This window comes from Arachis duranensis, chromosome 9 (genome assembly GCF_000817695.3).
Source record: "Arachis duranensis cultivar V14167 chromosome 9, aradu.V14167.gnm2.J7QH, whole genome shotgun sequence".
Classification (NCBI taxonomy): Eukaryota; Viridiplantae; Streptophyta; class Magnoliopsida; order Fabales; family Fabaceae; genus Arachis; species Arachis duranensis.
In genome coordinates this window covers 114,962,943-114,983,418 of record NC_029780.3, presented here as the reverse complement: position 1 = coordinate 114,983,418, position 20,476 = coordinate 114,962,943, and the positions used below count along the sequence as shown (strand labels likewise).

Genomic DNA, 20,476 nt, shown 5'->3' with positions numbered 1-20,476 from the left:
AGAGCCACACTTCAAGAACTCGAGTTTGGATCGGTAACCTCCATAGACGAGGAATTGCTTCAAGTTGGAGCTGAATTAGAGAAACTTGGACAAGTGCAAGGTGTCTATGTCGCGAGCTCAGGAGACAGAACTAGCCACATGATGGCTATCACAGCAAGATTTTTGAAGGGTGATGAGTATCAAGATGGCCTCACAATCTTTGGAGTACATAGGACCGACGTCTTAGAGTCGCATGTTGCGGTCATTGGAGGCACCGGAAAGTACAATGGTGCTAATGGATATGCTGCAGTTAAGGTTGTGGACAGAGTAGGGTCTAATGCAGAAGGTGGAAAAGTCACAAGTTCTAAGTTCCTTTTGTTTGATGTGTATCTTAGTTAGTAGTTTCTAAACTATCCAGATAAATAACATAGTAAGTTGAAATTGAATTTTCTACACCATGTTTTATTTAATCCTAATGTATCATACTCTGAGTACAAGTTTAAAGAAACTTTGTTGCGTTTTCATATATCAGTATTTATAAAAAAATAAGTATATAAAGCAATATTATAGTATCAGTTAATCGGTTAGTTTTTAATCATGTAAATAGTATGCGTATCCTTAAAGTCATAAATAATAAAAAAGATAAGTATATAACTAATTGAAAATAAAAAAAAATTAAAAAAAATTAATCATAAATTATTCCCAGCAAAATACATATATATGCAGATGCTTTATAAGTCTTAATAACTCTATCTTAAGTTCTATAAGAAAAATAAAAAAAAAAACAATAGAGAACCCTAATAATCTTATTTTGTAGGAGGTGCACATGCAGGTGCATTGAAATTATTGATTTGCACAAAGACTATTGAATGAGGTGCAACTTTGATTGGAGAAGAAGAAGCAGCATCAACAATCTTTGGTTTAAGCTCTGGGATTTCTTTTGACTTGGTAAGTTCCAATGGAGTTCCATTCAAAAGCACAACATCACTTTGAATGTTTCCATCTTTAGGTGTCAAGTGGTACTCTTCCCTTTTCAATGAATCCATCAAATTCACCGTGTTTACTCCTTCTGATGCTAACTCCTCCGAATAAAGATTCATGTCATTCACAAGGGACACATCAAAAGATGTCGAATTCTCCATGTTTATTAATAGCAATGTGATTCCACTCTGAGACAATAATTAGATTGACAATATGTTATAACTTTTAAAAAGTTATCTTAAAATAAAAAAATTAAAATGTATAAATGAAATTATTAACTTACCCCTTGTTTAGAACAATGAGCATATGTACGTAGATATGGTGAACTATCATGAGAAATAGAAAGCACATTGGTTCCCATAAGCCGATAGTGCTCTGTTTAAAGAAAATAAATTTATTATTCATTCAAAAATGACATTTAATTTAACTACTTATATGAATATAAATGAATATATGTGACATACCCATAATAATCTGGATTAGGAATGAATGATGTTGTATTTAGCAAAGCATAATTTCCTCCAATCAAAGCTTGTCTACAATAAACTTTGTGGTTGAAGGTTGATGTCATACCCAGTTGGTCCAAATACCTATAGTTATTATTAATTAAAAAAATTATTAAACAAAATATAGAGAGTTGAAATCCAATTTAAAAAAAAAAAAAAACTTACCAAAAGCCATTAACAAAAGTATGTGATACATCTTTGCCTCCACTGTTATAAGCTCCACCAGATTCTCCAACCCATGCTCCAGCCCATGGTGTGAATTCTTTCACCGCCGTTGAAACATCCTTAAAAGTTTGTGCAATTTTGCTCAAGAAATATGGGTCTTGAACCTTGCTAATAAGATCCCTGTCAACACCTATATCATATAATTTTATAATACAATTATATTCTTAGAATTAAACAAATTAATCAACCAACAAAAAACATTCACCATTCTGAATTATTATACGTACCAGCACCAAGGTTATAAATGTGATGGGTAACTCCATCAATGACACCAGGTCCAACATGTTGCAAGAAGCTATCAAACCATTCTTTACCATAAAATCCAGCTGGACCCAACACCTTTGGTCTTGTTGTGGCATTTGGGTATAATGAGTTAATTATGTGCCTTAGTTTTGTGATATCTTTTGCATATTGAACACTATCTATTCTTGCTGATACTCCTTCAGAGCATAACTCGTTTCCTATATGATTAATTAGCACAAGATATTAAATTTATAAAAAATCATGGGTAAAAATTAAATTAGTTAATTATAAAAATTAAAGGGTTTTAATTTAATTTGGTACCTAATTCATATGAGTCTATACTGTATCCTTTTGAGACAGTGTACTTCATGAGGCTTATGGCATTGTTTGGATTCCAATCTCCTTTCCAGTTTAATTGGTCTTCTTTGGAATTTTTTTTGCCGATAAGTGCGTTTAAGCCAAATGTAAATTTGACACTGCAAAGTTTAAAGTAAATAAGAGAAGATAAGATTAATTGTTTGTGAAGTAATTATAATAATATTGAGAAATTAAAATAATATATATTAATTAATTAATTACCCGGTTTTGTTGAAAAAGTGATTCACTTCATCCCATCTCTTTTTGGGAAGGCATCCAACACTGAATCCAAACAAGCCGTTATCTTTCTTTCTCATAGTTGGGCACTGCTTTTGCTTCCCAAATTGGTAAATAATTTGATCTTGTAGTGAACCTCCTAATCTAATCCTCAGAGGATTGAATGCTGCAACAATTTTAAAAGTAATTAAACGGTTGGATTAATTAGAATAATGCTACATATCCAAATTTTTTTGTTAACCAAATTCAATTAAGTTGGTCTAATATAATAAAAATCAGTTATGATTAGTATATATTAATTAAAATGATTTGACTTTAGAAAAAATATGGCTTACCTTTGATTGCATTTGAGAGTATCGTGTTATTCAAGTCCTGCAAAAAAGTTGCAAAAATAATAATTAATTATCATTATGATATTTAAAAAATACATACAATATTGTGAATGGTAATGTACAACAATAATATCGAACAAAATAAACAAAATACCAAGTTGAGAATCCCAGCTTTTCCCCATGGACATTGGTTATAGTCACATTTATTAGATGGCCACCAATCCAATGTTGCACATATGAAATTCTCATCAGTTGTAGCAATGTTTGTGACTCCTTTCACTTTAAGCTTCACATCTTCTGATAAAGAAAAAGAAGGGCAAAATAATACCAAGAGACCTAAAAAGAGAGCTACTTGCACACACTGATTCACACCCATTGTGGAACAAAACTAGAAGAGAAGATACTATGAATAATTTCTATTGATGTTTATGGTATGATTTATAATTTTATATCATCGGTATCTACTATTTATAGTGTTAGTACTTAGTAGTACGGTTAGCTATAACTACTTTTAAGTTAAAAGATTATTTTTTTTAAATCTAAAGATATGTTTATCTTAAATAATTTAAAATTTAAAATTATCTAATTCGATCTTTGTAGAAGTTAAATTTGATCTTTTTTGTTTGAGTTTTTTTATTATTTTAAATACTCGCTTCTTAAATTTAATTTGCTATCAAAAGATAATTGCTCTAATCCCCAATTTATTTATTTTTGTATGAGGTGCTATTTTATATTTTTTATTATAATATTTGGGCTCAAATTTAACTTTTTTTAACAATGTTTTTATTTCATTTCCAATTTTTTTTGTTTAAAGTTTAAACAACTGGAAAAACGCCCAAAAAAAAAAAAACAGAAAAATCACTTTAGGAAGAACTTTTTTGATATAAAGATGTGTTTTAATTAATTTATTTATTTACAGTTATATCTTTGACCAATGATCATGAACTATATAATAATCTAATATGTGTTTTAAACATTTAATCTTTGTTTAGGTGAACTTTTAAAAAAATATCTTTTTTTAAGTTATTTTTTTCAAAAGATCTTATAAAAAAATAAAAATAATTTTATATTTGAATAACTCATGCAAAAAAAAATTTTTATTTATCAATTATATTTAAATATAACCATATAAAAGTATTTTTTGTTTATTTATTTTGTGAAAAATATTTTTTTAAAAAAAATATAAATTGTAACTTCTCAAAATAAATATTTTTTTTAACTCAGGAAAAAAAGTTAGAAAAATAATGAGAATTGAGATCCAATACTGGGATGCTTATATATATGCCTATAATACTTTAAATTTTTTATTAAAATAAAAAAAAGGTGGGAATATCAATATTGGTGTATATAATATCAAAACAACAAAAAGAAAAACAGATACTCTTTTACTCTCATTCAGTCACAACGTCGAGGAATACAACATTTTTCACTATATGTACGTCAGTTCAGAGGAATACATGGTACTATAGTAGATGGAACTCTCATATCCAACAGAAGATTAATTTATTGAAACTGGTATCACAGCAAACAGGCTTTGAATCCCTTTTCCAATTCCTGAGCATCCAAGTTTTTCCCAATAAAAACAATTTTGTTTACCCTTGGTTCATCCGGTCTCCACAACCTTTCAGGTGAACCTTGAAATAAGTCATGAACTCCCTGATACAGAGAAAGATATGCTTAATCCAGCCGGATTGAACTTAGAAAATCATGACAATTAAAATGTCGGAAATCAGAGCTGGAACAGATGGGTGGCAAAGGGGTTCAGATTAAAATATACATACAATAAAATTAGAAGTTTTAAAGGAGTTAAATTCACCTGAAAAACAAATCTTTCGTCCATTCCTTGTACGGAAAGAAGACCTTTCATTCTATAAATATCATCACTACGTTCCAGCAAGAGTGTACCGAGCCATATGTTAGCCTGAAAGGGTTAATAACTTATCCTTTCAGTACATAAGTGTCCACATTGACTTTTCGCATGCACATAAACATTGAATACAAAGCATCCAAATGTAAAAGTGAAATTGGTATAAACTAGGCATTAAACTACACTTCAAGTATAGAGAAAATGCAATACAAACCTTCTCAAGGTCTAAGCTTCCTTCACAAACTATGCTAACAGACGAAACACCAGGATCATGACTGTGACTATGAGCATGGTGATCTGCATATAAACAAAAATCAAATTTATCTCTCACTTCATTGCACAACTAAACAGTAAAAGTTCCAAGATCTAGAAGTTATGTCCTTGAATGTTAGAAAGCATTGGATTAACAAGCAACAGGGAAAATATTGATCCTACTCTAAAAACTAATCAATAAGTACCATGCTTGTGGTCATGAGAATCATCATGGTGATGATCATGGTCATGGTGCTCATGGTGATCATGATCATGGTCGTGGCTGTGGCTATGCACATGATCTTCCTTTGCAGGCTCGTCATTGACAGCACTCTCAATCCTTGTCCAAGATGAAAAAACATACAAAAACTGTTTAGGTTGGCTTGGACAGCAGAAACATAATAAGACCGTGAAAATTCAAGCAGTAATCAGTAAGTGGCTAAAAGGAACTACTTGAGAGAGCGTGTGCACTAATATTCTGATTTATTTTTACATAATAATATAAAACTTAGAAAGTAAGAAACAACAACAAAAGCTACCTCTCCAAATCAAAGCCACCAATGCCCAGAACATAATCCAAGTCAACTTTCCCAAACTCAGTCCGCTTTAAATGAGCCAAGCTGTTTATATTCTGGATTAAAAACGCAAATGCTTAGAACAGTGAAAAAAAGCATGAAACTGAAATAAATGCTCAGCACTTAGATTCAATAGGAAGAGAAGGATACCAACCCTTATGCGCTGAACCAAAGAACCGATCTCAGATTCACCGACAAGGTCAGTCTGGAACAAGACAGACAAGAATATTAGCGACGTAAAAGTAGTCATTGCATTCCATAACACCGTATCTATAAAAAATATTATGAATAATTCCACATGGTGACCATTGGTGACTGTATCCATAAAACAAAACCTTTCATTAGCTGGCTAACTAGTTAGTCAATGAGTCAACACTAGCAGGCCCTTTTCCCAAATAATCTAAAATTTCAAGTTTTACAGCCGAACTGAAGCCATTCTGCTCGCAGAATAAATGAGTGATAGTGAATACCTTATTTACAATTATACGATCTGCATAGGCAATCTGTTCCACTGCCTCATTCACAACACCGTCTGGCTTGACCTCATCAAGATGACGATGAACATGTTTTGCATCGACCAAAGTGACAACACCATCCAACTTGACATCTTTGAAGACATTATCCTCGGCATAAAATGTCTGAATAATTGGTGCTGGATTTGCCAATCCTGCAGAAATGCAAGTAAAGTCGCATTACGCCCAACCGTTATACGGAAGTCCACCGCATCTTTATTAATGTAATTAACATCTTAAGTATCTTAAGCATTAGTGAAAGAACTCTATGGTAAGAAATACAGGGCAACCATTTCATACATTCAAAATTCAATCATTCACTTACCCGTAGTCTCGATAACAATATGATCAAATTTGTCTTTCTTCCTAGCAACTAATTCAGAAATCATTCTAACAAGATCACCCCTGACTGTGCAGCAAAGGCAGCCATTGTTCAACATCATAATATCTTCAGCTCCGGCAGTTTGCGCCGCAACTAAAGAACCATCGATGTCAACTTCACCAAACTACAAGAACAAGTTAATCGAATATTCACATAAATGCTGAAGAAACGAAAGAATAGATTCCAAATTCCAAGGCATAGATACATACCTCGTTCTCGATAACCGCGATGCGCTTTCCATGCTCAGCAGTCAAAATATGGTTAAGCAGCGTTGTCTGCTCAAGTTCACAAACAACAAATAAAGTCAATTACAGCAAGAGTTCCAGTCTGCAGATTCCATATGCGTAGAAAGTAGAAACAGAACCCTACCTTGCCGGAACCGAGAAAGCCGGTGATGATAGTGGCGGGAATGCGATTGTCGGGAGGAATCTTGGTGGAAACATCGGAGCTATCGCTCTGAGGCGGAGCAGTGGTGGTTGCGGAAACGGTAAATCGGCGGCGAGAGGTTGTTAACGGGAAGTTGAGAGGGAAGGTTCTAGAAGTTGAAGCAGAAGTTGAAGTGGAAGAAGAAGAGTAGGTGAGGAGTTGGGAGCAACATTTACTCTTACTCCTGGTGCACAGAATTCTAGAGGGAAAGGGATGAAGGGGTTTAGGATTGCGATAAGCAACGGTTAACAAGCTGGAAGCAGCGACCTCCGCTCTCAAACTCAAACAACTCATTTTTTCCGATGCAAAGAAATGGAAGCAGCGGAATGAATTGCTTTCAATTATCCGATTGTGTCTCCAGATTTTTTTTTGTTTTCGTTTTTGGTCCACTGGAGGTCTTTGCTGTCTTGGGCCCGTTAATGGGTTTGGGCTCATTCCGGCCCAAAAGAATTTTAAAATCACTTGGCTTTGGCCTTTTACAAATGGTGATGATGATTCAAATGCATTGATAGCTGTGTGTCCTTGTTGATGTACTAGGAGAGAAATATGTCATCCCCTAATCCCACCTACCAACGCAAAAGTGAGAGAAAAAAAAGGAAGGGGGTTGGTTGGCTTTAAAAAAGCATAAGCATGGAATATGAGAATGAGTGGTGGAACTTGCAAGGTTCCCCACACATTATAATCATTCCCCAGTATGCGGACCACTTGGGTGCCCATGCTGCCATGCATAAAAAAAATGTGCAATACTCGCACACAGGCTTTGAACCACAAAAAGTTAGTATTATTGTTGTAGTGTCTCTAAAGTCTAAACTTGATGCGGATTTTGCCTTGGCAAATCAGATAAGCATTTTGAACTAAAGATGATGAGCTAAAGTTGGAATTTTTTTTTTAAAAAAAAATGGGGTGATATCAATTATATTGGCTAATCACTATCATTATACATCTAGTTTAATAAAAAAAATCATTATCCCCCTATGGCTCTTTTATTTTTTGCTTTGTTTTCTATTTTTGCAATGTTTGCACTTGTTTTTTTTTTTCTGCTCAACATTAAATAGGTGAGCTTTATTAGAATTTTATAGTAGTCTTGATATTTGTATATCATTAAACTTATATAGACTATTACTAAGTCTATTTTGAAGCAGAATCTTTCTGAATTTCTAACATTTTATAGCACATAAATGAGATTAAAATTCAAAAAATACCTTATTATTTAATGCAAATTTTGAGACACTGGTTAGATTCTTAAAAATAGTGGGTAAATTTTGAAGTTAAAAGGAGGTTTTTGACATAGAGACATGCATAATAGATCTCCCAATGTTAACAATACTCATACCTTTGCCAGTACCTCCAAACACTTGCTCGGGACCTGAGTACTCAGAGTTGTTGATCAGATTCATCTGATCAAAGGAGATGTGGTGGGATGCTCCGGAGTTTGGGTACCACCCTTGGTCAGCACAGGTGTTGGCGGCTAGTAAGGCTTGAGGATGATTCTAATTGGTGTTGTTTGAGTGCTGAGTTGGTTGAAACGAGGGTTGGGAGTGCTGAGCTTGCTTATGAAAAACCAAGATTTGGTGGAGGAGGACTACTGTTGAAGGTTTACAGTTGTGGATTTTGGTAGTTTTGATTGAATCTGTGAAAGCACTCCCAAACAGTGTGCCCAACTCTGCTACATAGTTGGCATTGAGGTCTGTTTCTTTGCCACCATGACCTTCCTCCTCGAAAGCCTCTTCCTCTACTCCTTCTGCTAGATTGCCCTCTGCCGTAGTTGTTGTAATTCTGATAGAACTTCTCTGGTGAAGACTCATTTCCAGTTTTGCTTGTGCTGGATGCCTGGATTCCTTATGAGCTAGATTTGCATGCACCAGAGTTTCAAAATCTCTCATTTACCTCTTCTTGTGAAAGAAGTTGAGACTCAAACTCACTAATGGTCATGTGATCGATTTTTGAGTTTACCATGGTTATGAAGGCGCTGAAGTCCTCATCCAAACCCTGTAGCGCAGTTTCAAAGTGTTTTTCATTCGACAGTGGTGCTCCAAGAGCAGATAGGAAGTTTGCAACCTTGTTGATCTTGAAAATGTATTCAATTGCAGAGGCACCTTATTTCTTGATCATCTTTAGCTGAGCTTTTAGCATTCAAATCTTTGATTTTTGTCTAGCAGCAAAGTACTCATTCAACGCTTCTCAAATTTTTTGTGCGTATCCAAATTCTACAACTTTGTTGACAAAGGCTTCGTTCATGGCAGAAAGCATTCAGGCTACCAAACACTCATCATGTTGTTCCCAATCTTCAAACTCAGGTGACACTTTTTCGACAATCTTGTCTTGATCCGAATTGAACCTTCTTGGGATTGATAGAGCAGTAATGTGACTTTAAAGTTTATTGGCCTTAATGCACACTAGTGCTTGTCGCTTTCGAAGTTGTCTTCATCCAACTTGATCATTGCTAGAAAATTTGCTATGGATGCCATTGACGCTGAGAGTTGCAGCTGTGGAGCTCTAGCTTCTTGATTCTGCGAACCGAAAGTCGCAAAATTTTCTATGGATCTGAACCATGTGCTCTGATACCATGAAGGTATCAGTAGCGTGTTGATGAAGAAAGAATTAAAGTGCAGCAAAGACAGTTAGCAGAACAGAGAGAGAGAAGAACAAAAAAAATGATGGAGAGAGCATTGTTTATCAAGGAGCTGAAGTAGAATTACAAAAAAAATAACGTGGTCACTGTACTGATGTGCATATATATAAAGAGTGAAGGTGTGTGTGATGTGATGACAGAAGTTGGTTAGAGAGTTCTAACAAATTAGGGATGAGCTGGCATAACTAACTAGGCGTACTTAACTTTCAGATGGTTCTAGAGGTGTGTACTACACTAATATAGATCGTGTTTGGTTTTGAGAACTATAATTGTAAGAATTAAACGGGTGATTGAATCGGTTAGGCTATTAATTTATTGGTTCATTAGTTCAACTGATGAGTCATTGGTTAAACTAATTCTATATAAATAAAAAATATAAAATAATAAAAATTAAAAAATTAAAATTTAAAATATATTTTACGAATATTTTAAAAATAATCAAATTTTAACAAATTACAATTAACAAGTTATAATCTGGCTATTATTAAATATAATATATAAAATTCTAATTTTTTTATTAAAAAAAATTATTGTATAATTTTATTATATAATTAATAATTAACATATGAAATAACAAAGAATAACATAACTTAATGATAAAGAGAGCATACTGTTCAAGAAAAATTCAGATTCAAATTACATTTTTATTAATTTTAGAAATAATTCAATTCAGTATATTATACACTAAATTTAATACAAAATTTTAATTTAGTTTCTAAATCTTCATCTTTCTAAATTTTAGAGATGACTTTAAAATTTCACTATATTAAAAAAAAAACCTCTGAAATACATACGAATATAATTAACAATTTTGCGTACAAAATAAGAAATGATTCTTATTTTTAAATGTTACTTAACAAATATCACGAATGTGGCCAAATTGATGGCCATGTTCATAGTGGGGGTTAACTTCAAATCATGAACTCTAAAATGCGGTTCAACTATATTCAAGACTGTGTTTGACCCATCGACAATATTAATAACCAAAGTAACGTTCATGTAACTTATCAAAATCAAAATACTTTATAATTACAAAATCATTCTATAACAACAGCAACAAGCCTAAAAATGTGTCAGAGGTTTTAATTTTGATAGAACAAAATCTTATACATTATGTAATTACTCTATATGCTGTTATTTATTCAATAAGTTTTAAGGATTTAGCTAATATATATCTGAGAGACACATAACAAAATTATTATTGTTAAAGTTTTTAATTTTTTAATAAATATAAAATAAATACATTAAAATTAAAAAAAATATCAATAAAGTTCTTCAAGCAGCAAACACCCTAATTTATCCGAAATATAAATCCTCCGAAATTTATATGTCGCTTTATTTTAAGTTTATTGTATTTTTAATATATATAATTAGATTTATCAATGTATGAAAATTAAATTTATTTTTTCTATTTAAAAAATAAAAAAAAGAACGAAAAAGAATGTTCGAGTGAGTTGAGTGGTAAGTATAATAATGGTGTGAAGCAATCACAATCTTCACATTACTCGCACCCTCACTCTGCGATTTTTGATCAGAAATGGCTCTGGAAGTTGCTGTCAAAGCTGCTGTCGGTGCTCCCAATGTTCTCGGAGACTGTATGTTCTTCTTCTTCTTCTTCTTCTTCTTCTTCTTCTTCTTCTTCTTCTTCTTCTTCTTCTTCTAATAATAATAATAATAATAATAATAACTGTTGTGTGTGTTTGCAGGTCCATTTTGCCAGAGGGTGCTCTTAACCTTGGAGGAGAAGAAAGTCCCTTACTCCACCCACCTCATCAATTTCGACGAAAAACCCCAATGGTACCATCCAATTTCAACTCCATTCTCTTTTCTCTTTCATGGCCTTTTTCTCAACATTGCTGCTTTTTTAGGTTTTTGGATGTCAATCCTGAAGGCAAGGTTCCAGTGATCAAGTTTGATGACAAATGGATTTCCGATTCCGATGTCATTGTTGGAATCCTTGAGGAAAAGTACCCTCAACCCTCTCTCGTCACTCCTCCTGAATCTGCCTCCGTGTAAATCCTCCTACTTTGCTTTCATTTACGCTTTTCAAACTTCAGTTTTGACCTAGGGTTTTGTGCTGTGTGCTAATTGTTATGAAGATATGTGTTTTCACTTTTGAATTGAGAGACTTTTTCTTTCACAACTTGCAGGGGATCCAAGTTATTTGGGGCTTTCGTTAAGTTTCTCAAGAGCAAAGATCCAAATGATGGATCAGAGCAAGCATTGCTTGCTGAGTTGAAGGATTTGGATGAACATCTTAAGAACCATGTATTTATGATTGAATAGCCCTAATTCTTTTTGTCTTTTGTGCTTACCTTTTTCTTAATAGCTATGCTCATGTGCTTGAGGTGTGGTTTAGGGTCCATTTGTTGCTGGGGAGAAGGTAACTGCTGTTGATTTGAGTTTGGCTCCAAAACTCTACCATCTAGTCATAACACTTGAGCACTTCAAAAACTGGACTATTCCTCAGGATTTGGCACATGTCCACAACTATACCAAGGTTTGCAGTTTTTCTGCAATGCCATATTATGGCTTTTGCATTATCATTGAATAGTTGTTTAGAGCACACTCTGGCATTGGTTGATAGATGAACATTTTGTGTTGCAAACTTATCATGCTAACTGATTTTGTTGTGTTGTTTATTATATGTTTAAACTTGCTTTGCAAATTGCAATGACCCAAGAGTTGAAATTTCAATATCCGCAACCTTTTTATGTTTCTAGCCATGTTAAAGTTTGTGTAAGAATTGAACAACATTTGAAACCATTGGTCTTTGGTTTAAGTTTTAACCAAATGAAAAGGTCATCTGTAATAGATTGAAACTGTCCTGCCATTTCCTGTTAGTCATATTTACAGGTCACATGTTCTGTTAGCCTGTTATGTCCTTTTGAACACTTTAGGTAAAGTTTAAGAATCTTTAGCTGCAAATCAATCTAATTTTGATTGTGCATAACAATAATTAAGGATTCTAGGATTTCCAGGGCATAAAAAGCGTGCTATAGTGCATGTGCAGCCGCAATCTGCAATCTATGATTCTCTTGTGAATTTGTCGTGTGGGTTTTATTACAATGCAAAAGCTTGCACTGCAGTGTACAGTAGGTCCCCATTTGAACAAAAAATTGATTATTAGAACATCAATTTGTTCCTCAAAAGATTACTCTATGAATTTGATAGTTAATTGATAACTTTTCAACATCCAAATACCCGTAAGGTTACCATTTTTGTGACTAGGGTTCAAATTTCTGTCATTTGGTGACCAAAAAGTTTCATTAGGGATACTAATATTTGAAGATCACATTGGATTTCACTGTCAGACATTCTGTTGCTGCTATGAAATAAACCACTGTGGATTGGTGCTTAATAACCCCGTACCTCATCTTGCATAGAATACTTTATTAGATGCACATTGCTGCCACCACTCTAGTATTAGACTTCCGAGGTCCAACTTACTTTGTTATTTCTGGTATGTATCCATGAATAAATATTCGCACTTGCTCTCCTCATTGTTGCCATAAGATCATGCATGTGTACAACTTTTAGAGATCCTATCGTATTAGATGCTCCTACATTCTGCTGCTATGATTGACTATTTGTAGCTGATAATCAAGCGAATAGAATGTCTTGATATGTTAAGTTTTATTCCTCGAGCTCCGTTACTTTTGCATGTCCAATCTCTCTCGGGTTATTGCATATGCCGCAACAGATTATCAGCTCAGTTGGTGATCATCACATTAGTGTTAGATACAGAATAGTATAATTGATCAACTTACTTTGATGTTTAAATCATTACTATTATATTATGTTCGATAAAGAAAATATGTTAGCTTGTTTGAGTAGTGCAACTTGAAATGATGGAAAATGATGGTGTGATGCAGTTGTTGTTCTCCCTGGAATCGTTTGAGAAAACCAAGGCTGCAAAGGAGTATGTAATTGCGGGATGGGCACCCAAGGTGAATGCATGAAGTAACTCTAAATTATGATGTGGTGCTATGAACAATGAGAAATATCTGTACCTGTGATTTGGACTTTATTGAGATTAGGAAGGTGTAAGGGGTTGTTCCCTCCTATATAATAAAATATGTGGTTCGTTTGTTGCTGCGCTTTAGTTTATGGGATAGACATAGTCTCTCTTAGGAATCTTTTTTTTCCTACTTACTTAAAGATGTCTTCGTGTGAAGATAATAGTTAAAAATTATTATATAGTAATTTAGTCAAATATATCAAACTGGGTTTTTACATATCGTCTTCACAGAACGATAGTTTCATGTGAGTAATCACCTTTCTTTTAACTTAAACTCAAAGGTGAGCAAGTCCTGAATCGAAGGCGTGGCCTATATTCAGCCAAGTCAACGGTCAACCATTGCCTCCTTTGGGATATAAAACAGGTCTAATTTCCCAAACATACATGATACCACAATCGGCAAACACATCTAGAGACTTAGAATCGGGTGAGATGTAGGTTTCATGTCTTATTTTTTTATCTCATTACCAACTTTACACTTTGGTTGTCACTATTATAATTAATTTCTTTTTAAAATCAAGTCATTTCTAACATTTTATTTTAGGGGGCTACTTTCACTTAAGATAAATTTATATGAAAATGATATTATGAACCATTAGATAATTTAGGCAAATTTATCAAATTATTTAGCGGTTCATAATATGATTTTTATAGGAAGATGTTTTTATTGGAGTAAATACTTTTATTTTATGATACGAATGAAATGAAACTCTGGTAATTTACTCAGTAGCCCAGGTAGTTATCATCTTACCTCTCGAGTTTTCTTGGCATGTAGTCATGATCAACCTGTAGCAGTCAACAGTTCCTTACTTTTCTCGAAAAATGATCTTATTAATGTTGTTGTTATTTGCCAAGCGTGATTTCTTACTTTACAATTTCATTTCTTGCATATTTTTTTTAGTTTTATTTAAAACTGTATGGTTAGAGATTATACTTGATAATACCAATTGAAAGAAAAATTAAAATATTCATTTTTCTTAGTCAGCCACTCAGATTATCTTTATGGCAGAAATTAGAAAGTATGCATATGAATGTGTTCCACAGGTTTGAGGCATATATGATGATCACTAGACTAAGGACTTGCATGTCTTATCCCTTTTTTTCCCTTCACATATTTAACAATTTCTGTTCACAGTTTCACACTATCAGGGCAAAGCTTAGTATAGTTGAAGGGGGGCAATGGCCCCCCTAAATTAATAAATTTTACTTATGAAGTCCTTTATTTTTATGATTAGTCCTTTTTTAATTTTATCTTTTGTCTTATATTTACTTGTATTTTTTGTGTTGGTCCCTTTTTAAAAGAAATTCTAGCTCCACTCATGCACATTATATTTAGCACCATTGCTTTATTATTATTATTATTATTATTATTATTATTATTATTATTATTATTATTATTCCCACATGAATCGAAAATTCGAAATTGAAAGGAGCATATTACATTTTTCTTATCATATATTTATATGGAAATTAAAAGTTGTATTGGGTGGATAAAGTGATAAACAATACAGGAGAACCCTCTATATATATATAATAATACTAAAGGATCCATGTGGACGTACGAAAGTAGCACACATATATACAGTAGAGTAGTAGACTATAAAGTACAGACGTGTTATGAATTGTTGTGTCTATGTCTTGGATACATTTTAGACATGAACGATACTTGTTTGATATGTGTATTTGTTGTATTTAACCATATCTTAATAGAAAATAAAAAAAAATTTAGACACATTTGGTCATTTAAACATATCTGAATACTATTATGTATTTGTATATCTAATTTTATTTTCAATATATATTATTAAAATAATTTTAAAAATAATATATATTATCACAAAAATATTTTAAATATTTTATATAATTTAAAAATAATTAAAAAATTATTTTATATTTTAATATTAATAAAATATTAAAATATATATATACTGTTTTATAAGATTTTAAAATCGTATTCCATGACAGTGCCGTAACAATGTTCGTGCATTATAGACGATAGAAAAACCACACAAAAATTAATGCTATAAATTAAAGTTCACCCTAAATTAAAATGTACAAACTAAATAGTTTTTGATGTGTTGCATCATTATGGAACAAACATACATAGATGCGAGAAAGCGAATTAGTACTGAAAATAGGTGAGATCGTTTTCGATGGGTATGTTACATTATTTGTTCATTGTTGATCTTCTTCATTATTATTATTATTAAGTGAATCATGAGAAGAGTCTGATATCATGTTCTGTATGATCCTTGTTGTCTCTTCTTGCGACATGATCTTCTCCTCTTTACTCTTCGACTTCAAATATCCCTCAAAGAATTCCTTGTTTTCCTTCTCTAGCTCATTCCACACTGCATTTTTATAAAATAAAAAATATCCATCATGCAACGTTACAAATTGTGTTTCATTTTTATTCAACATACCCCACGTGCATGCATGTCTCGTCTATTTTGGTTGTTTCGTGGGAGGTTTATAACTTTATATCCTATGATATAGATATTCATTCAGTCATGTTTCATTTTATATAGGAAAAACGAAAAACATTACACAAGTTTGTTATTATTGAACATTCGAATTTAGATACAACATGGCCGTCCATCATTATTGTCTCGATCTTTCCATTCAAAACATGGATTTTCATTGCCTATCTTCACGGAAAGGGATTTCTATAAATAGGTTGGAAGTATATGCATGGCACACTACCAGGAAAAAAAAAAGGCTACTCGCATAAAAATATTTTTGTGTGAAGATAATTGTGAAAATATATGGACATGTGATGTCAATCAGTTTCGTTAAACAAAAATATGTCAGACTATCAAACAATTTTTAATTATCATCTTTATGTAAAAAAAAGTAATAACGGTATATTTTTTATGTTTATCAAAATTATGTCTTAATACAATTTCTTTAAAAAGTTATCAAAATTTATTATTTTTTCTATTACTTTTAGCCATTAATACAATTTCTTTAGTTTAGTAATTTAACAACATATTTTAGTTCGTATTTTTAAATATTAATAACTAATTATTAATTAAAAACAATAAATTTTTTATAATCTTCTAACATTTTTCGTATAAAAATCCGAAGTTTAATTTGTGATCTCTTTTATGTTTTGCTCCATCTTAGGAATCGTGATCCATAGCACTTATTCTATAATGTGTAACATGCGGACATGATTAAAATAAATAAATAAATAAATTCGAAACAAAACGAACATCATGAAAAGAAAAGCTTCCTAAGCTCTTGTAATAAATCTAATAGAATTTATAAAACACGGTGTTAAAGTATATAACCCCGTTTATTATATAACGACGATGATAATGTTATATTAAATTTAAAAAATATATAAGTATAAAATATTATTTTTAATTTAACTTTTCAAATTTAAATATAACCTAGTGCATCCCACGAGTTTAATAATAGTATATAACAAAATAATAATTATTGGTCAACTTAGCTTAATTAATCAAATTCTTATTTTTGAAAATTTTATTTTAAAAAACTAAATAAAAATATATAAACTAAACGCACCTCACTTATTCAACAATGTTATTTTAATTTTTTAGAGAGAGAGAGAGTAAAATTGGAATTGTGTAACTACATGTTGGTTAAAAAATGACTGATACCTAAAGTTTTTAGTAATTAAAAAAAGATGAAAATTCGCTAACTTCATATCAAGTTGATTTTTTTTAAAAAACTGTAACAATTTAAACTATACTTTTTCTCTTTTTACTCTCTTGACTGAAATACGTTGTGCTTCCTTTTTTTTTCCTACTAAAAATATATGGTAGTAGATAATATGAATTGAAATGAATTATATATTACCAAAATTGATCTGCTTTTGCAAAATTTAAAGGTGCTATATATGAATAAAGATGCTCGATCGATGATTGTCTTCAATTATTTAGGCAAATTTGTCCATATATATATGTGTGTGTAGGTTCTTATTTATTATCAAAAATGAAGTTGTAGATTAAAGTAAATGTTTTATATATAGGATGAGAAATAGTATTATTTTATATTTAGTTATATACCGTTTCATACAGAGTTTTCATTTATTTAACTAGGTATATTGATTATTGGTTCTTAGTAGTGGGCAGTGATGAATTTTGACGCAAGAAATTGAGATGTTGCATGAGTGCATGTATGTAATTAATTAAAGAAGAGATGAAGAGCGTAACATACCAGTGGATGTTATAACTGGATTTATGTTAGCATGTTTAGAGAGAGCTTCCATGCATTCTTCCTTTGTCATGTCAAAGATCAAGCACTTCTCGATCAGGTGCTGCACCTATACATATATACATATACTTGTCATATAACATCATTTCAATTTTACTATTGCATCTAACATCATCTATCATAAACATATATATATATATACCATGTGAATGTATGAAGCAGGAGAAGAAGAGGAGGAGGAGGAGTCACCCATGATCATAGGATAAAGTAATTACTAGGGAATGAAGTTGGTATTATCTATTATGTATATGTAATGTAATAATAACCGTCCAAGCTAGTTAAGTGAAGAGACGAGGGTATAGGTGATAAGAAAGATATACATTACAATATTTGTAGCATTGCAAATATATAATGTGATCATATATATATATATGAAAAAAAACGGATATGAATTAAATTTAGAAAATATTAAAAAATTGTCTGAATTTATTATTTTTAGTTATTAATTAATTATTAATATTTAAAAATTATGAGTTAAAATATATTATTAAATTATTAAACTAAATAAATTAAATTATGATAATATTTTAATTTTTTTGTAAATTAAAAGGAATTAAAAAAAAAAGTGGAATTGGTGGGAAGGGGGTGGTGGGGTTGGGCACGTGGGAGATAAATGGTAATTGGTTGGGAGGAGATTAGAGAAGATTGTAAAAGACTATTCCTTTGTTTGTAGTTGTACAAATGCAAATAGGGCAAACCCAACTCCCTCCACGTGATTTATGGGACCCACCGTTCCATACGGACAAACCCTATTTCATTTCCACCATAATTAACCCTCGTTATCCTCTCTTACTTTCTATCAACTTGCATTCTAACTCCTAACATCAATTCAATTTCGATTTCCGTATATATTTTATATTTGAGAAGATTTTCCAATCATATCTTCCGTATTAATACTCGTACATCATAGTTGATAAGTAAAAGATCTTTAACATATCAATATAATATGATAATTTGGATGGATTATTATTATCTTGTTAGTTTAACACAAATATTAGAAATCGAATTATATTTTGTGTATATAATAATTTGTTAGTCAATAATATAACCATAATATGTAGTAAGATGTAATAATTTTATTTGATTTATGTGGCTGATGTCAAATAGTGAAATAAGATTTTTGTTGTATTATTATTTGAATTTAATTTTGATGAGTGTATAATAATTTTATAATACATCTAATTATATAATACTATGCCAGTAAAATTAATTATTTTTTATATTAATTAGATGAATAATTATATAAAAAAATATAATTAAAATTTATTTGGATGAATTTCTATAAAAATAACTTTTTTAAGTTAAGTATATTTGATCTCCCTAAAATTATATATATATATGTTAATTTACTCCATTATTGAAAGATATATAGGATACTTTTTCTGTTAATTTTTTAAACTATTTGATATTACATGTATGTATCCTTTAGAAGAAAACAAAAATAATTAGCACCACTAAAATCATTTTCTATAAATAGTAAAATGTTGTCAATACTTTATTTGTCATGTCCATGCAAATTTTGCATTGCCATAATCCAAAAACTGTGCATGCTTTGACATGGCATTCAGCCATTGGTGGAGCAGCTTATATGAATTTCTTTCATCCGTTTCGCTGCTAATTCTAATAACTCAATAATAAATAATCCATATTCCTCCATTTTTTTTTTAATCTTTGGACTCACTTTGACTGTGCAATATGTGTCCAATTAGCATTAGTGCTGAAATTGAGAGGAAAAGCAGAACAATATGGATGGATGACAGTTTTCACCGTATAATAATGCATGATCTGTGAATAATGCAATCGATGATGTTGTTTGATTGTATCACAATTTCTGTCTTTTTCCAAACATTTTCTTGACAGGTTTGTTTTTCTTTCGTTTTCTATATATCATTGTCTACCATATCAAAATATTCTCTCTTAGAATTCAATAAAATTAAAATAAACATTGAAATTTATAAATTTGAGTATAAATTGTCACTCATATTTTAAAACATTATTTTATAAATAAATGTATACAAATATATAATATAAAAATTCATACGTTATTATATATAAAATAACATAAAATTTATTTATTTTTTTATGGTATCAGAACTTGAGTTTATCTTTAACCAACGAATTGCTGCATACACAAGACAAAAAATTTAAATTACCATACTTATTTAAATGGATAGATAAAATAACTACTAGAACAAACAAAGGTTCATTTTTTCTAAATTAAATCCAAACTAAAGTTAGGATGGCCAGCAATTTATCGATCCAGTAGATATTTTTGGTCCCCAAGGGCGTATTCAAGTTTGGTATTCCCTTTTGGGCCTTCGGCCTCTTTTATTGGGCCTTCTAAGACTTCCAACGCGGAACCTATTGAGCAGTTGCAGTGGTTGATTGGAATTTCAGGCCATAACATTAAAATCATGATGAGATGACATGATCAATAATCAATTTGGGTTGGTCGAGTGGTCAGCTCACTTGTCCACTTAAACAAGTGTCGAGGATTTGAATCTTACCTTGTGCATGCAACAACTCATTGACCAACGACAGACCCTTAAATGGAGCTGACCTGTCGAGACACTGTAATTTCTTTTATTTTCTTTTGTATAGGAGTTTAATTTATAATATTAAATAGAGGTATATAAACAATAAAAGAATATTTTAATTTTTTTTTCATGCACCTTAGTGCCTTATGTGTGAAAGCTATGAAACCAAA

At 31.4% G+C, this 20,476-nt stretch overlaps 5 protein-coding genes across 5 annotated transcripts in view; 2 read left to right on the top strand and 3 right to left on the bottom strand.

Annotated features, from left to right (window-relative positions):
- The window catches only part of LOC107467634 (dirigent protein 18-like), a 769-nt gene extending 298 nt beyond the window's left edge, over positions 1 to 471 (top strand). Inside the window, exon 1 of the mRNA XM_016086767.3 lies at positions 1 to 471. This exon is cut by the window's left edge and continues 298 nt beyond it. Within this exon, the coding sequence (XP_015942253.2) occupies positions 1 to 378 (378 nt within the window). The 3' untranslated portion in view covers positions 379 to 471.
- Positions 472 to 785: 314 nt separating this feature from the next.
- Positions 786 to 3,236, bottom strand: LOC107467610 (heparanase-like protein 2). The gene is made up of 9 exons (XM_021130308.2): positions 3,015 to 3,236; positions 2,864 to 2,900; positions 2,514 to 2,694; positions 2,256 to 2,410; positions 1,919 to 2,152; positions 1,632 to 1,821; positions 1,412 to 1,550; positions 1,244 to 1,330; positions 786 to 1,148 (listed from the first exon to the last, which is right to left on the bottom strand). The coding sequence occupies exons 1-9, from the start codon at positions 3,234 to 3,236 to the stop codon at positions 786 to 788; spliced, it is 1,608 nt and encodes a 535-aa protein (XP_020985967.1).
- Positions 3,237 to 4,182: 946 nt separating this feature from the next.
- LOC107467704 (uncharacterized) lies at positions 4,183 to 7,223 on the bottom strand. Its single transcript, XM_016086870.3, has 10 exons — positions 6,818 to 7,223; positions 6,658 to 6,723; positions 6,392 to 6,572; positions 6,025 to 6,221; positions 5,709 to 5,759; positions 5,519 to 5,610; positions 5,186 to 5,319; positions 4,942 to 5,024; positions 4,677 to 4,781; positions 4,183 to 4,516 (listed from the first exon to the last, which is right to left on the bottom strand). Exons 1-10 carry the CDS (start codon positions 7,166 to 7,168, stop codon positions 4,379 to 4,381), a joined length of 1,398 nt encoding a protein of 465 aa, XP_015942356.1. The 5' UTR covers positions 7,169 to 7,223; the 3' UTR covers positions 4,183 to 4,378.
- Positions 7,224 to 10,950: 3,727 nt separating this feature from the next.
- LOC107467663 (glutathione S-transferase DHAR2) lies at positions 10,951 to 13,611 on the top strand. Its single transcript, XM_016086816.3, has 6 exons — positions 10,951 to 11,101; positions 11,213 to 11,303; positions 11,375 to 11,518; positions 11,657 to 11,774; positions 11,866 to 12,006; positions 13,382 to 13,611. The coding sequence occupies exons 1-6, from the start codon at positions 11,044 to 11,046 to the stop codon at positions 13,466 to 13,468; spliced, it is 639 nt and encodes a 212-aa protein (XP_015942302.1). The 5' UTR covers positions 10,951 to 11,043; the 3' UTR covers positions 13,469 to 13,611.
- A 2,019-nt stretch (positions 13,612 to 15,630) lies between these two features.
- On the bottom strand, positions 15,631 to 17,977 carry LOC107467609 (uncharacterized). Its single transcript, XM_016086746.3, has 3 exons — positions 17,912 to 17,977; positions 17,713 to 17,818; positions 15,631 to 15,878 (listed from the first exon to the last, which is right to left on the bottom strand). Exons 1-3 carry the CDS (start codon positions 17,966 to 17,968, stop codon positions 15,703 to 15,705), a joined length of 339 nt encoding a protein of 112 aa, XP_015942232.1. The 5' UTR covers positions 17,969 to 17,977; the 3' UTR covers positions 15,631 to 15,702.
- Between the last annotated feature and the right edge of the window lie 2,499 nt (positions 17,978 to 20,476).

Coding starts and splice junctions, on each gene's coding strand:
- LOC107467663 (XM_016086816.3), top strand. CDS start 11,044: ATGGCTCTGGAAGTTGCTGTCAAAGCTGCTGTCGGTGCTCCCAATGTT. Junction 11,304..11,374: donor TTCGACGAAAAACCCCAATG/GTACCATCCAAT, acceptor CTGCTTTTTTAG/GTTTTTGGATGTCAATCCTG. Junction 11,519..11,656: donor CCTCCTGAATCTGCCTCCGT/GTAAATCCTCCT, acceptor CACAACTTGCAG/GGGATCCAAGTTATTTGGGG.
- LOC107467704 (XM_016086870.3), bottom strand. CDS start 7,168: ATGAGTTGTTTGAGTTTGAGAGCGGAGGTCGCTGCTTCCAGCTTGTTA. Junction 5,760..6,024: donor ATCGTATAATTGTAAATAAG/GTATTCACTATC, acceptor GTCTTGTTCCAG/ACTGACCTTGTCGGTGAATC. Junction 4,782..4,941: donor GAAGCTTAGACCTTGAGAAG/GTTTGTATTGCA, acceptor TAACCCTTTCAG/GCTAACATATGGCTCGGTAC.
- LOC107467610 (XM_021130308.2), bottom strand. CDS start 3,236: ATGGGTGTGAATCAGTGTGTGCAAGTAGCTCTCTTTTTAGGTCTCTTG. Junction 2,901..3,014: donor AAGCTGGGATTCTCAACTTG/GTATTTTGTTTA, acceptor ACTTTTTTGCAG/GACTTGAATAACACGATACT. Junction 1,149..1,243: donor CTCATTGTTCTAAACAAGGG/GTAAGTTAATAA, acceptor TTATTGTCTCAG/AGTGGAATCACATTGCTATT.
- LOC107467609 (XM_016086746.3), bottom strand. CDS start 17,968: ATGATCATGGGTGACTCCTCCTCCTCCTCTTCTTCTCCTGCTTCATAC. Junction 17,819..17,911: donor CTGCTTCATACATTCACATG/GTATATATATAT, acceptor ATATATGTATAG/GTGCAGCACCTGATCGAGAA. Junction 15,879..17,712: donor TCCAGTTATAACATCCACTG/GTATGTTACGCT, acceptor ATAAAAATGCAG/TGTGGAATGAGCTAGAGAAG.